A 15431-nucleotide genomic window follows, 5' to 3' on the forward strand; every position below is an offset into this window, starting at 1 on the left:
TCCTTTGGTTGTTAAAGACCAATTTACAGTGTAGTTTTTTTCCAGTTTATTTGATATTTTTGCTGCTTCTGCTTGAAAATTCGTTTATTCTTTCATTCGTTTATCCTTTCATTCTATGGTAACATAAGGAGTAGTATAGGCATTATAGAGCTTATTTTATGGCATTAAGATAAATTTTACTTTTTAATTCTGTCCAACTTCAACTTCACTTCACTTGAAATTCTTGTAATAGATTTCTTTTCATCTCTGACCAGTCAGGAGCAGATTTGAAGAGAACTGTTTTGAGTTCTGGAGTACTGCCACTTGAATGATTTTATTTATTGTCCTATGGTATAGATACAAACAAAACTGAGCAAAACAGATTTTAAGATTATATAGAATTTTAAAAGTTTTATCTTTGAGATAGGCAATCAGGGTGAAAAAAAATGCCAGATAGAAATAATCAATATAACATTCTGTATTTGGAAAGAACCAATATTGGACTCAAATATAACCGAGGAAGACTGTAAGAATGTTTGCCCTCTCAGTATTCGACAAAAACAATGGGACATCTTTAGTTATTAGTGGTGTCCAACCTCAAATTTGTTCTGGACATAACTGTGTAAAACAGGTAAAAAAATTTAGTTAATTTTATTTCTAAGGTTGGCTCTTTTTTGAACATAAAAGTGTTTTTTATGGAAAGTAGTCATGCCAAGCCAGATTTATGGTCAAATGAAAAAAAAAATTCTTATGAGGACAGGTATAGGTAGCTGTATAGATGTTACATCCTTTAACTTCTGTACTATGCATTGATTCAGAATTTCAGAACTTTTTTGTAACACTGCAGTTCATATTTAGGACTTGCATCACATATATGCAGATATTAGGTATCTGATAAACATGTTACAAATTGGCTAAAAGATGTCAGGAACTTTCAGTGAGAAAGGAACATGAATCAGTACACTTGTAGTAAAGTCATGGTGGGACTGGTTCCAAGACTAGCGCTAGGCAGTGATCAGAAAGACACTATTGATTAAAAACTTTACACTAAGTGCAGACAGGACAGTCATACAAAGTTATGTGGTTTGCTTTGTAAATGGTATTTGTATTCAAAGAAAACATGCTTTATTACAGTCATACATATAACAATGGACAGAAAAATTTGAAGGGACGATAAGCAGCAACTTGCCCTGACTTCAAAATATTGAGCTTTTCCGTTTTTCCCAAAAGGAAGATTACTTAAATATCTGCAAAAGTAAAGGGCAGTAAAAGGTTCTTTGGTATAACAAGAAAAAAATAATTCATGAATGGCTAGAAGATGAAAAGTTAATTTGCGAATTATTTTTTTTATTGATGGTAGCTGATCAATGTACTAGTCTGTAAAATAAGCACTGCATTTTCTAGATCAAGACCATTATCTTACTGCAGTTAAGGTTGAATTCAAGTCGGAGATGCTTGTACAAAATTTGTATGGGCCAATCTTCTGGCCTAGCATTAAGGGTATGTGAATGCTTGGAAGAAGATGTGAAGCTTGTGTTTCCACGTGATATGAGTTATTGATCTGTATCCAGAAGTCTGGTTTGTGTGCTAGAATTCTAAAAGGAAGTAGTAACCATAAGTGAAGCACCCTTTTAAATTATTTAACGCTCTCTACAACTGGAAGGGACCATGAAAACTTATAAAAATGTGACCTCAGAATAGTAATTTTGAGAACCTTCATTTGAATATCATTTCTTATGTGTTTTTTTTTTTTTTTTTTTACAATATGTGTTGCTGTAACTACTTCAGTATGTTTTCAAGTGTTGGAAATCCTAAAGTGGAAGAAGAACTTCTGTAAAAAGATCTTATTGAGCAGAAGGATGTCTTACGCTGTGGGTGACAGGTTGAAGATCCACGCTTGTTCCTAGAAGTCATTTGCCATTCCAAAATTACATCAGTGTGGCCTGTTTCAGGCTTGTAGATTAAGAGGGAGTTGTCTATATGTTACCAGGACGTGAAACTACATTTAGATGAGCGGACCTATGTTTGTGTAGTGGGTCTGACAGACCAGAGGTTGACAGCTTAAGTACCACGGACAGAGACTCTGTGAGGCAGCCTGGGATCTGCTGGTACACATCTGCAAACCTGTACCAGGAGGTGCTGGTTGACATACAAGAACTGCTTATTACATATGGCTCAACACAGCACCTGTTTGCTCTCTGAGAGGTCTCCTCACAGCAGCCATGCTCAGTTTTCTTTTATGCTTTGGTATTGAACTTCCGGGAAATGGAATTGGTTTTGCCTCTTTCGTACTTTACTGCTGCCCACAGAACCATCTCCTTCCTACAACCTCTCCATTGCTTTTTGAGAGTCAATTGCACGATGGTAAAGAAATATATTCAAGACTTATTTTTGTGTTTGATAGTTGCATCAGAATTTGTCCCAACTATTTTTACATTTATCCAAATACAGTCTTTTGGTACTTCACGTGCTCAGAAGGGGGCTCTTGAGTGCATGTCTGGAATATTCTTTATGTAAGATTCTACCAGCTGTTAAATTGTCCAGGAAGGTAAGCAAACTCCACATCTCCACAGCTGGCTCTGCCTCTGGGAAATACTACGGATATGGACTGGTATGAAAGCCTAGATCCAAGTAAACCCCCATGTAGTTGGACTTCCATCTGTGTCAGTCGATGGATTTGTCTATTACTATCCCAAAGCCTCCAACTGCATCAGGAGAACAAGAGTTTTATACCGTGTGTGACTTTTTTAACGTGTTAGTGGTGCTCAGCCAAACCAAACTCTTACGTGGTCATTCCAAAAGCTAGACCGTTTTAGGATAAAGAAAATCTAAATAGATCATAACACAATTTTATATTGTCATTGTGTTATACTGTGTCTTTCTTACTTGACTGTTGAATCATGCTTGACCAAAGCTTAAGCAGCACACTGACTGCACTGGAAAGAAATAACCCACTCTTTAAGTTACTGGGTGGCCACTTGATTTAATGCTATTTTATGGCAAACATTAAGCATCAAATTTTGTGGTAAGTACCAACGTGAAATTCAGGAGAGGTGGCAGTGTAATGTTTGCTTCACAAATGCAAGCTAATGTCTTCATTGTAGCATCCATGAAAGATTCTGCTTGTCAGTCAGTTATATGATATCCATGCAGTCAGATGTTCGAAGGAAAATGGTTCCTTAACCCTGCGTTGTTTGTGATTCTTCAGAATGCACTGTCACTTTGGAATTCATGATGTGTCCTCTTTTCTGGCTTTAACGGGGGTTTTCAATAACAAGAAGCCGAAGTTAGTTGTACCCAGTGTTGAGATATGGAGAGTGCATATAAGGGTGTTTGTGATCGAGAGAAACACTTGGTTTAAAACTCTGGTGGTGTTTTGCATGAGGTATGGGCATACTAGGATCCATTCAGAAATATAATTTTGGAAAATTATTGCCATTGTCCTATTTCTTTTTTCTAAGTTTATGAAAAATTGTCAGAACTTCTAAGTATCTGTATTTCTTCTTTCCAGGAACGTTGTCGTAACTATTAAAGGGCATAATGCAGAATCCTTTAACTTTTTCTGCAGGTATAGTATACTTTCTGTACTTTTTTGAGAAATTAGAGGCTTGTGACTCAAAACATGGAAAAAATATCATCATGATTAATAAATCATTATATAGCTTCTGTCTACCATTCTACTCTAATGTGGTTTTAAAAAAAAGGAAACCATTATACTGCAGCATTTATCACTTCAAACGGTTACAATAGCTAAGATTCTTTTCTTCTTTAGGACATTGCTTGTTACTGTTACCACCTGTAGTTGAAACTTGAAATATGTAAATCTGCTTCTTGTTTGATTCAGCAGAATTAAGTATTCAGGGTTAATTACAATTTTTTAATGTTCATATATTTGAAAATCATTGTCATATTTGACCCCCATATCATGGGGGGTCAAATGTATTTGCAAGTTATGCTACAAGAGTAGCACAAACAACAAAATAAATATTGAAGAAATATTAAGAAGAAATTCTTTACTCTGAGGTTGGTGGGACACTGGCACAAGTTGCCCAGAGAAGTTGTGGGGGCCCCATCTCTGGAGGTGTTCAAGACCAGGTTGGATGGGGCTTTGAGCAACTTGGTCTAGTGGAAGGTGTCCCTGCCCATGGCAGGGGGGTTGGAACGAGATGATCTTTAAGGTCCCTTCCAACCTAAACCGTTGTATGTTTCTATGATTTTTCTAAATATAAACTTAGATTTTAAGTGTCTTTTCCCCAGCATTTCTATTCTTACTAACATTTTTGTGTTTAATTGTTTTCTATGTTTTGTCTCTTCAGAAGTCATCTTTTGTTGATTTAGTTTTTAGTAGTGCTAGCATCTTGAATTTTTCCTTCTGTTATTAGTAAGGGTATTTGTGCTGCAATTGTGTATTCCCAAGCTTCTAAATGTGCAGCCGTAACTTGAATTTCCTTTCCCTTTTGATCTGTGTCACAATGCTGATGTTTAAATATGATTGTTAACTTGAATGTCATTTTTAATGATACTTCTTAAATGTGAATGAATGTTTGATGGGTATGACATAAGCTCTAATGGACCTTTCAGAACCATTGCAGGTTGTCAGTTAAGTTTCCACTGTTAGTACTTATGTTAATTAAGAAAAGCACTATACATGACTTAACTTGAAGGCTTGAGCTTTTACTGTCATGTAAGTTTATACTTTACCTGTTTTGTGACGAGTGAGTATTTTTATGATACTGTAATAATTCTGAGGAAGCTATTCCCAGAGGATGTCTTGCAAATTGATCTTAGTTGATGAGTTCTGTGTCTAATGGGACTGTTCTTTCAAGGGAGACGGTTTTCACTGTTGTGTAAAGCTATCCACCCTGTAGTGTGCTCTATGTCCGTATGCTTGTGACTGGAATACTTAATTCTAATACTTAAAAGCCTTAATTTAATTTTCCTTTAAATAACAGGAGTTTGACCACTGTTATAGTCAAATTGAAGGTATTATCTTTTTAAAGCCATTTATGAATAACAGGAGAACAATATAGATTGTAAAGCTTGAAACTGATGAATCATTTGCTTTGAGATTTTTTTTTTAAGACTTTTTTCTTTCAAAACATCCATTCTGGTCAGTGTCCTATTATCAACTTACACCCAGAGTGAATTATAAGAGCCATGTTCTAAACTTTGGAAGTGGGGGTTCATGTTAGAAATCAGATCCTGACCAAGAGCTACATCAGTGTGAAATCATTGTATTCTGCAAATATACTGGTCTCAGTATATTTATTTTTTTATTCTTTTACTATCACTCTTTTTTGTCCTCGTATCAGGCATCGCTTGTTTCTTAAATGTGTTATGGCACTTCAAAAATGTTGAGGCTATTAGCAATTTATAATGATTTATGTGCAACTATAACATTGGTACATTTCTTACAAATAAAAGGTTTGAAAATAAATGGTATTGGAAGTAGAACCTATCCATCAATTACATTCAGTATAGCATTTTTGTCAATCTTTCTATACTTTGAAAGTGCTTGTTATTTTTCAGTTGAGTATGGAAGTAATGGTTAGTGCAAGTTCTTTGAGTGACAACATAAACCCCTCACTGCTACCATTTGTCATGTAATAGCCGAAGTTCTGTAATTTGATACATACTCCTTCAGGGCATCTGTGTTTTTCGCAATTTAAAATATTTTATAAGAAAAGTGACTATCATTTATATAAGCAGCAATTGTAACTCCACATTCAAATAGATGCACTTTTCTGAATAAATCTTTAAGATTTTTTCCTAGGAATTAGGAAATTATCATTGAAGCATCATATTCTGTCATCCACATTCATGTTAATATTTGCTGTTGAGCAAGTGCTGGTTGTTTTTTTTTTTTTTTGTAGTGCTCCATAATGACATAAAATACCAGTGTGCCTTAAAGAACTGAAATACCTTTGGATCAGCGGCACTGTCAGATTTATAAAAAATTTTTGTTAAATTACACTACCATGAAAAAAATTGTGTATCTTATACAGTTATTGTGCAAAATATAAGATTGTTCCTGTTTTATCTAGGAATTTATTTAATACTTTTTTGTCTTTTTTAAGTATACATTGGAAAAGCATATCACAGGCTGAAATCATAGTTTTGCTCCTTGGGTATGTTTATTTTAATTTTTTAAAAAACATAGTTTTTTAAAAAGTCATTGTGTAGTTTAATTCATTTTGTATCCATGTTAGTGTGGTCATTTGGTGCTGGGAGATCTCAGACTTCAATTAGCCATGTAAATGTGTTTCTTAGCATCAACTCTCGCTTTGCTGGAACCCCTGCTGCCTTTATATCATTAACATAAATGCAGGTGCAAATAGCATTTATGTACTTTGATAGAAAGCAGTTGGAGTCATTTCACTGTGGGACACGACACTTTCAGATTGTGTACATCTGTTCAAATAATGTATCCAAGCCAGTGACATGAATGCAAGGATAAAAACATCTGCCCCTGAGACCATTTGCCATACAGCAGATGCTTACATCTTTATTTATGCAGATGGTTTGTGTGATGAGCTGAGCAATGATGAAAGCAAGAAAGTTTGACAAAGATTTCAGGGTATTGCTTGGGATGGGAAAATATGTTGGTAACAGGGCTTCATTTTCAGATGTCAACCAAAAGGAGAACATCTGTTAGAAATTCTGACGTTTTTAGTAACATGGATGGGTTTTTTGGGACATTAATTGGATTAACACAAAATCAGTGAAGGATTTTTTTTTTTAAAATCTCTTGCACAAAAATTGTACTGCAGTTGTAGAAGATGCTAAATAGTTTAATAGAATTACTTTGAACAGGAAGGCTCAGCTACTTTGCTTCAAGATGTTTTTGAGTTTATACAAAACATTTAATTGACTGAAAAGTTTGCAAAGGTGGAATACTTTGAAAGAATAACATAACTTGTGAAGTTGTTCAGAGCTTGCGTGCAGTACTGTAAAAGAATTCATGACCTTGGGGATTTTTCAACAGAAGTCGTATTTAGTGTTACAAAATTGTTAGACGAGTAGTTTAGCCTTTCTGTTGGTTGAAGATTACGGTATGGTAGTCGCCGTGAGTCACAGATCTAAGCTGAGCTGGCACATAAGAGAAGGAACAGCAAGTGTCGTGGTGTGGCTGGCCCGGCTCTGTCGGTGGCCGGAGGCTGTGGTGATGGGCGCCCGACTCCCTCTGCTGGACTCTGCGCCAAGGGGCTCCTTTGTCTGCCAGCACAGCCCAGATACACGTGAATTTAATTAGAAATGTGCTGATATATCTGCACACGGCAAGTTAAGGATATCATCTTTGGCCTACATTCCTGTTGACTGCATTCCTGTTGTCATTCCCTCGTATGCTGGCACCCATTACGAGTGTTCGCTGATACATTATCACCTATCAGCAGCACCTTCAATCAATTCCTTTGCAGCACAGCCGGTACCTTCTTGTGAGAACCGGTGCTGCCTTTAAACAATACAGTGGCTAGCACGGGCAAGCTTAGCAATGTCAATAAGCGTTGCAAATAATTGTAATTATGCACGGGGGTGGGGGAAGCGTTCTGATGCTGTAATTTAAATTATTTTCTGCTACATCTTACTGCCAGAAAGGCCTACCTATGTTCAGGTTTAGCAGCAACTGAGAATTTTAAATGTTCTGAAAGCTAATGTCTTCCTAGCCAGGGCCATAGTCTTTCTGAAGCTGTTTTAGTTTTCCTGTGCTTTACAGGGCTCTGCCTGTCTTTGAAAAAATACACATGTCTACTTGAAGTACTGTGGAGATTCTCTAATCTCTAGTTTTATTTTAGTCCTTAGTGGAATTGACTGCAGGTCGCAATGTTTTGCATATCTCAGCCAGAGCTGTATAGTCTTTCTCTGAAGAAATTTGGGTTATGAAGAAAGAAAAGGGGCGAGGTAGAGCAAACAAAATCCCTGACTAGAGATTCCCCATTTGAAAGTTAGATCACTTTGGTAATTTTCAAAAGAAACTAGCTAGTTATGAAATCCCTCAGAAAATACTCTCCAAAAATCGTTTAACAATGTGTTCTGGCCCTTTCTTTGGGGAAGGATAAACCCGGTGTATAATTCATACTGGAAGACACAAAATAGACCAGGCTAGGTCTCACAGTTTTCTGATCCTCCCTTCATATTTAATGAGGGAGCACTTTCCGAGGTTTGTAGTACAGAAGTTGCCATAGCGGTGCTTTTAATGCCTCAAGTAAGAGATGTTTGCTCTATTGAGCGAAAGTGGTGAATTAATTGTTCGTTTTCTCTTGCATGCAGGATCTGTTCAAATAGAGGTGTTCCGGTCATCACAAAAAAGCGATACTCTAACATGAAAAAAAATTTTGCTCTTCTGTTGTGCTCTGTTTTTGCACAAAATAAATTTTGAGAGTAGGAGACATAATTACCTTAACTGCGATCAGATGTATGTCCCTTTCTGTCCCATGGAGGGAAGGGCGGAGGGTTGAACTCTGAGTAAGACGAAGATAGAGTCTATTCTCAGCTTATTTGAACGGGGAGCAAGAGTCTAGTCAGAAAATACTTCATGATTTATTTATAAAATGATTCTACTTGACCTTTTTGTGCTGCATAGTTTCTGAAGAATTCTGCTTTCGATTCTGTAACAGACCTGGTCATTATTGTTTCCTGCACTTAAGGAAAAAATAAGTCTATTAATTACCACTTCTATTAGGCATATCAAGATTTTGTTCAGGTTGATGTGATCTTGATAGACCTTTTAAAAAGAATTTTACATTGACATCGACTTTGCAGTGAATGAATTACTGTTTAGGTCCATATCTTTCTTGAAGCTCACTAAAAGAAATTTCAACTGGCAGTTGTCCCAGAAAATAATTTTTAAAAATCCAATTACAGTCTTCTCTTTTGAATCTTCTGTTTGTCCCCACCTTCTAAAGTACCTAGTTCACATTTGCAATGCCACTGAAGGTTTATGAATTACAAGTTTATGACCAGTGCTTACATCACCTCCCTGCAGCTAGTTTCTGAACAATTAGTTCCCCCAAGTGGCAGCGTCACTGAAGCCTTGCTTCGCAAATCTCCAGGGATGGTATCCTCCATGGAAAAGAATGACTGGGCAGAAGTGACAAAGATAAACCACTGGATTTGCAGTGATAACAAAATTTCCTTTCTATGCAACTGAGTCCTGTCGGAACAACGTGGTTTCTAGATAATGCCCACTTGAAGTTTGACGTGGTTGATTGCTGAAACTAGCGGAGGCATAGAGAAGCTGCAACACACTGTCTTTAATGATGTATCTAACAGTCTTTCGCAGACAGAATTTCCATGCTTAAACAGAAAAGAACCTGTGTTTTCATCTTTATAGTGTTTTGTGTGGTTGCAGAGGCCAGGCACCATCTTGAGCCCATGGATTTATCTGCATAAACCTTATTCTCAAGTTCTGTTATTGCCATAGTGAGAAAAATCCATGTGTGATTTCTTCAGCTGTAAAGGTGGAAAAAGTTATTAATACTTACAGATGCTTTATGTCTAGCTCTCTTTATGTCAGTTTTCATTTCTTGATACGAAAATATTTTGATCTGCTTAAAACCTATTAATTATGTTAACCTTAACATGAAATGAGTAGCTTATAACTTGAAAGACTGCCTTCAAAAAAATGGAAAGCTTTTAAAGTTCACTAACACTGCATAAGAGGTGTTAAGAGAATATGTGGCTCTGCTAATAAATGTGTTTTAAATTTATTGCAAAAGAGTGTTTAAAAATCTCTTGCGTATGTATGTTCTGACTTTTAGAAAAGACTTCCAAGACTTTCTTCTTTTATACGGTAGCGCAGAAATGGCTTCTTTTACAGGAGGTTCTGTTAAGCCTTGCATTGCCCACATTTTATATATGATGGTGCTTTTGAATATTGATTTACCCACATGTGGCTAATACATTTGATATTACAGCACAAAAAGGTTACCTCAAAGCTGTTGGCCATTTGTTATCCCCTATAGAAATAGGATTTCATGCATATTTTAAAAGTTGCTTATGTTGGGACAGTACAGAGAGGTAAATGTTCAGTACTGCCACAGAGTTTATTTAAAAGATATGATGAGAAATCTAAATCTATGAGAAATCCAAAATGATGTCTTAGATTATTATTGTTGCTAATGCTGATAATACGGTGTCTAGATGCAGTGATTTCTTGATGTGTTAACTTTTGATTAACAGATCTGCTTTTGCATGAGTATTGTTTTATATTACAATTTTCTCTGAGGACCAAGATACTGGAGCCAAGATGCTGCTGAGATTGTATTGGCAGAAAGAAGCCTTAATTGCAGAAAAAAAACCTTAAACAGAATTGTAGAATAGTTTGGGTTGGATGGGGTCTTTAAAAGTCATCTAGTCCAACCTTCCCTGCCATGAGCAAGGAGATGTTCAACTAGGTCAGGTTGCTTGTAGCCCTGTCCAACCTGACCTTGAATGTTTCCAGGGATGGGGCATCTACCACCTCTCTGGGCAACCTGTTCTAGTGTTTCACCACTCTCATCATAAACAGAATTTCTTCCTTATATCTAATCTGAATCTACCCTCTTTTAGTTTAAAACCATTATGCCTCCTCCTGTTGCTGCAGGCCCTGCTGAAAAGTCTGTCCCCATCTTATAACCCCCCTTTAAGTACTGAAAGGCTGTATGCAACAAAGATGTTTCAGGAAAAAAAACTGAGCTAGACAGGAAACTGAGGAACTTCCCTAAATATGAACTATGTACCCATGATCTTGGATTAGTGTATGAGTTATTTCTCCAAAATGAGTGTTTATGCCAAAAATAGTTTTAGCTTATTCCCACACTGAAAAATGTCACTAGAAATTTTAAGGTTGAACGTCTGCTTTAATGGAGTCCAGTTAATATCAAAAAAACATTTTTATTGTGCAGCTTAGTTGTTGTAATGTTCTCTTCAGAGTCTTTTGGAGATTATTTAAGGAATCAAGGAAGTATCCCATTGTTCACAGAATTTCTTGAAATGGACTATAATCCTAATCCCTTAAGATAATAAACTTGCACAGACTTGAAAGCAAAGATGTCCTTTCTAAATGATAAAATGCTTAGTGCACAACTAGCAAATCACATTGATGCTCAAAGCAGAATTAATTATATATAAAGAAGTCTTGTTTTCCCTTTTGGAATTTTAACAAACAATCTTGATCTTGCTCCACCCATGGTATACCAGAACGTTTTCTAAGCCTATTTGTACATTCTGTATCTTAGTGATTGTGTGAATGATGTACAGTGATTTTCCAATCTTGCATTAAAACACTTCGTTATATTTTTTATTTTTCTAATCTATTTTAAATTGCACAAAAGGACTCCTATGTAGACATACTTATATTACTCTTAAAAAAATCAAGTACTAAAAAGGTAAGAAATGCAAGATACAAGATTATCCCTGTGGCTTAAATGCTTCTCCTTTCCAAATCACGTGTAATATTAATGTTCAGTACCCATCTTAAATCTGTGTTTAATTCCCATATCCCACCCTGACTCTTTGGCCTAGACACTTTCCAAGTCTCATTTCTAGTTCTCTTGTCCTTTTCCTGCTTGTTCTGTAGTATCCTAGTTTCTCTTCCACACGGTCAGCTCGGCCGTTAAGAGATAAGGAGAGGCCATTTCCGTGTTCCAGCTTGGGTGTTTGGACCTAAAGTGATAGTTTTAGGAAAAATCCAGCTCCCTGAAACGGGAGCACATTCAATAGAATGCAATCATTAGGAAAATTAGCTGCTTAAAGTGTCTATCAAACACATGCCAAGAGCTCACAACTTTGCCAAATTTGGGCAGCTTTTCACAGATAAAAGAGACATTGCTGTGTCGAACATCAAGGTCTTTGTCTAATACACAGATGTGTTACTACATTCTTTTTTTTTTGAATGCAGACATATCTGGGGATAGCTGGCATTTTCTGTTTAGAACAGGACATTCTACCCAAATAATTATTTTTAGGCAAAGATAGGAACAACTGCAAATGAGTTGTTGCAGAGTTGGGCACTCCTGATTTATAGGCTTTATTACCAACCTTACTTCATACAGGTGTGTGGCAAAACTAGTTTGGAATATAGAAGGACAAATTCTATTTTCTAGGGTATCTGCAGTACCACTGATTTACTTGGGATTACAGAAAGTGAATCAGCATAGCATTTAGCCCCTGTATTTATAAGCCTCTCTAAAACTCCTGAACCTTCATTTTTCTGAGCTTTTTGTTTTTGGTGCTGTTGACTGTCTGCCATGACACTGAAGCTAAAGCATCCCATCTGTTTACCATATTAACCAGCTTTACTCAATTATTAAGCTATCACCTTGCATTTGGTGTGTAATATATTAGATTTTAAAGCATTTTTTGAGGAGAGAAAAATGTCAAACAGCAAGAAGCAGTAGCTTTCTTAATGCATTAACTGCAAGTTAATGTTTTATATTGTCACTTTATATTGTCTTTTTCTGGGGTTTGTTGGTTTTGGGTTTTTTTTTTCTGGGTTCTGTTTATAACTGACTGAAGCACTTTTGCAGGTGGTGTTTTTTTGCATGCTAATCCTGCAGAGAAACATTGTGTCCAACAAAGTATGCTGGGTCAGCAAAACCAAGAAACTTGTGCTGGAAAGACAGTATCCACAGGTATTTAGTGTGTATGGAGATTTGGTAGAATGAATCATTAACTATCATTGACAGAAATAAATGTAGTATTGTCTATAAGGAAGTTGTGCATTTTTTTCTTTCCCGTAGAACAGATATTCTTTCTTTCAAAGTCAGCAAAAGACTCAGCAATGTAAACATGCATTTAATACTTCTTTAATGTTTTTCATCTGTATTCTGCCTTTCCCTTCAGAACAACACAATCCTTTTTGTGTGTTATTTTCTGTCACTTGTCCAGTCATACACAAATTAAATACATACCTGCAGAAGAGAGGTGGTCCTACAAGGATTATTTTAAAAATTAGCACGCAGTGGTTTCTTGCATTTTGGTCATTTATTTTAATGTTCAAAATAGACCAGATTAGTGGGGAAAATTAGATTTCTTCTGATGCTTTCTATAGTGTCAGAGTTCAGCAAGGTAACGTGCTTTACATAGAGAACAAACTGAAGGAGGTACAAAAAGAAGGCCAAACAGAGTGGAGTAGACCAGACTTGCATGATTTAGGAACAAAGGGGAACCATGAATGAACAGTAGTCCTGTGGTAGATACTCATTCTTCCAGAGGACTCTTCCCAGCATGGCTACATTAGAGACTTTGATTCATCGTTATTTTTTTAATGGTGTATCACTGTCTGGTCCTGTACAATTTTAAGGTTATTTAGAAGGGGTGGAAGCTTATGACATCCTGCGAGTTTGAGTGACTTGATACTTGCAAGTACTAGCATGGTAACCATTAATCTTTTTTAAAAGAGACTTTTAAAGTAAATGGATTGAATTGCGTTTGATTTAACCTTGTGCTTAATTATTTAAAAGTGTGTACCTGTTGCCCCAACTCCATGCCTATTTGAAAGACTGAGAACACAGCAGTTAAAAATGAGCTTCACGTCATCCAGATATTAAATCTAATGTTTTTATTAATTTCTGTTATTCTTAATGAAAATTTTAAGGAAAGTATAAAAATTGTTGCCTTCCAGTGAAAGACCCATTGATTGACTTGTAGAAAGAACGTTGCCTAAAACCAAGGGCCATCCTCAAAAATGCCATTGCTAAGCCTCCCTTAACTGAAAATTCCCCTTCTTAGATGTGAGGCTTCGTGGGTTTGCATAAGCACGAAGACTTTTCCTCATGTCACAACTGACGAGTCAAAAGGAGTCCTTTGAATCAGAGACAGAAATAGTTTGGAAGAAAGTGTGGCATAGAAGTGGAATGTCCCTGAAAGATGCCTATTAAGTTTCCACGTGGCCTTCTGGTAACCAGACAGCCAGAGCATATTCAAGTCCTTCAGTGTCAGGGTGGCGAAGACATGAGTTACTGTAGTGATCTCTGTGTGCAAAGGAAATTGTTGAGCCTTTTCTCCAAGTATAAATGGAAAAAATAGTTTTGGTCACTGATGATACTTGCGTACTCTGGGTGGGGTCAGTAGGACCTCTGGTCTGTGGATTGAGTGGTTGCTTTTTCCTGCTCCAAGATGCTAAGTCTTCCACGAGTTCTTCCAGTTAGCTTTCGCAGTCCACAAACAAAATCTCAACCGAGTCTGAAGGCTCATCAGACAGCTAGTCTACATCTAGTCCATCTTTATATTTAGACACTGGCTAAGCTGCTTAACTACAGCAGCTGTGTTGGATGAGAGGAAAATAGAGAGTTGAGTTTCCTTTGCTTACCAGAGACACTGCAATGAATATTTCTGCCCTAAACTGTCTCATGCAAACTTGGGGAAAAAAAAGAAAAAAGAAGTTGTACTAAAGGGTGATGCCAAACACAGCTTGCCTGGAAGACACATTTATGATAAAATTATGCTAGTAGGAAAATGAGTGTTTGTTTAAAAATCCTTCTCAAATAGTTGTATTAGTGTTCAGTATTGTGTTAACTGCATAAGAAGAATATTGATGTAAATGGACTTTGTTTCAAAGAGCATTTTGTGGTTAATATTCGTGAAGGTCTTGGCTTCCAGAATGATGCTTTCTTGTGGAATGCTGAGAAAATATGTGGAGAGACTTTCTTTAAAGAAAAGTGATTTTGCTGCCTAATTTTGCAATATGCTTCTCAAATACATTGACTTGCCTATGCTTAATTTTAAAGCTAGTGTCATGCATTATTTCTGCAAGTATTTCCTCCTAACCTCAAATTAACCTTTCTTTTGTGGTGTTTGGCTGCCATTTTGTGCACTTTTGTAGAGGTGGCACGTCTACAGCAAAAATTCTATCTTTTCCTGAACTCACATCACTCGCTACTGTTGGTTGGAGAGCAGGTGCCTTATAACTTGGAGCGTAAACAGGCAGCACTCTGCTGAAGTGCTGGCTCTCCTAAAAAGTTTATGCAGATCAATGAATGAGATTTTGAAATTTAAAGGGAGAGGTGCAAGCCAAACGTGAAGAGAGAATGGAAATTGTTTCATGTTGAATATTGTGGCAAGCTGAATAACTCCTAATTTGGAAAAAGTCTTTAATGTCAGTATATGACAAGGATAATCTGGAAAATAAGAGCAAACTCTGTCCTCTAAAAGAAAAATACGCTTGTTCTGTCATCTACTGTATTTAAGCTGTACAATTTGACCTGTAACTAGCATCGAAGTTCAGGGCTAGTTTGGTTAATGATTACAATATTTTACATCATTTTATTGTACTTCTCAGAAGCTCTTAAAAGTGCTTCCTCAAAAGCAGCAACAAGAAGATACCCTGCAGGAAAAAAAATAAATCTGAGTATTATTAGCAGTCTTGCTAATTGAGAGCGTAAAGGTTTCTATGTATTTAGTGATTGTAGAATGGCAAAAATGGAAGTTCTTAGAAATAGTACGTGCTCCTAGCTTCTGGAGACTAAAAACAG

At 36.5% G+C, this 15431-nt stretch overlaps 1 protein-coding gene across 1 annotated transcript in view; it reads left to right on the forward strand.

Moving 5' to 3' along the window:
• The first annotated feature begins 3519 nt into the window (after positions 1-3519).
• The window catches only part of ZNF438 (zinc finger protein 438), a 17865-nt gene continuing 5953 nt past the window's right edge, over positions 3520-15431 (forward strand). The window contains exons 1-2 of the mRNA XM_009895109.1: positions 3520-3547; positions 12486-12590. Of these exons, the coding sequence (XP_009893411.1) occupies positions 3520-3547; positions 12486-12590 (133 nt within the window). The remainder of the gene's footprint in view (positions 3548-12485; positions 12591-15431) is intronic.

This window comes from Charadrius vociferus, unplaced genomic scaffold (assembly GCF_000708025.1).
Source record: "Charadrius vociferus isolate BGI_N301 unplaced genomic scaffold, ASM70802v2 scaffold61, whole genome shotgun sequence".
NCBI lineage: Eukaryota > Metazoa > Chordata > Aves > Charadriiformes > Charadriidae > Charadrius > Charadrius vociferus.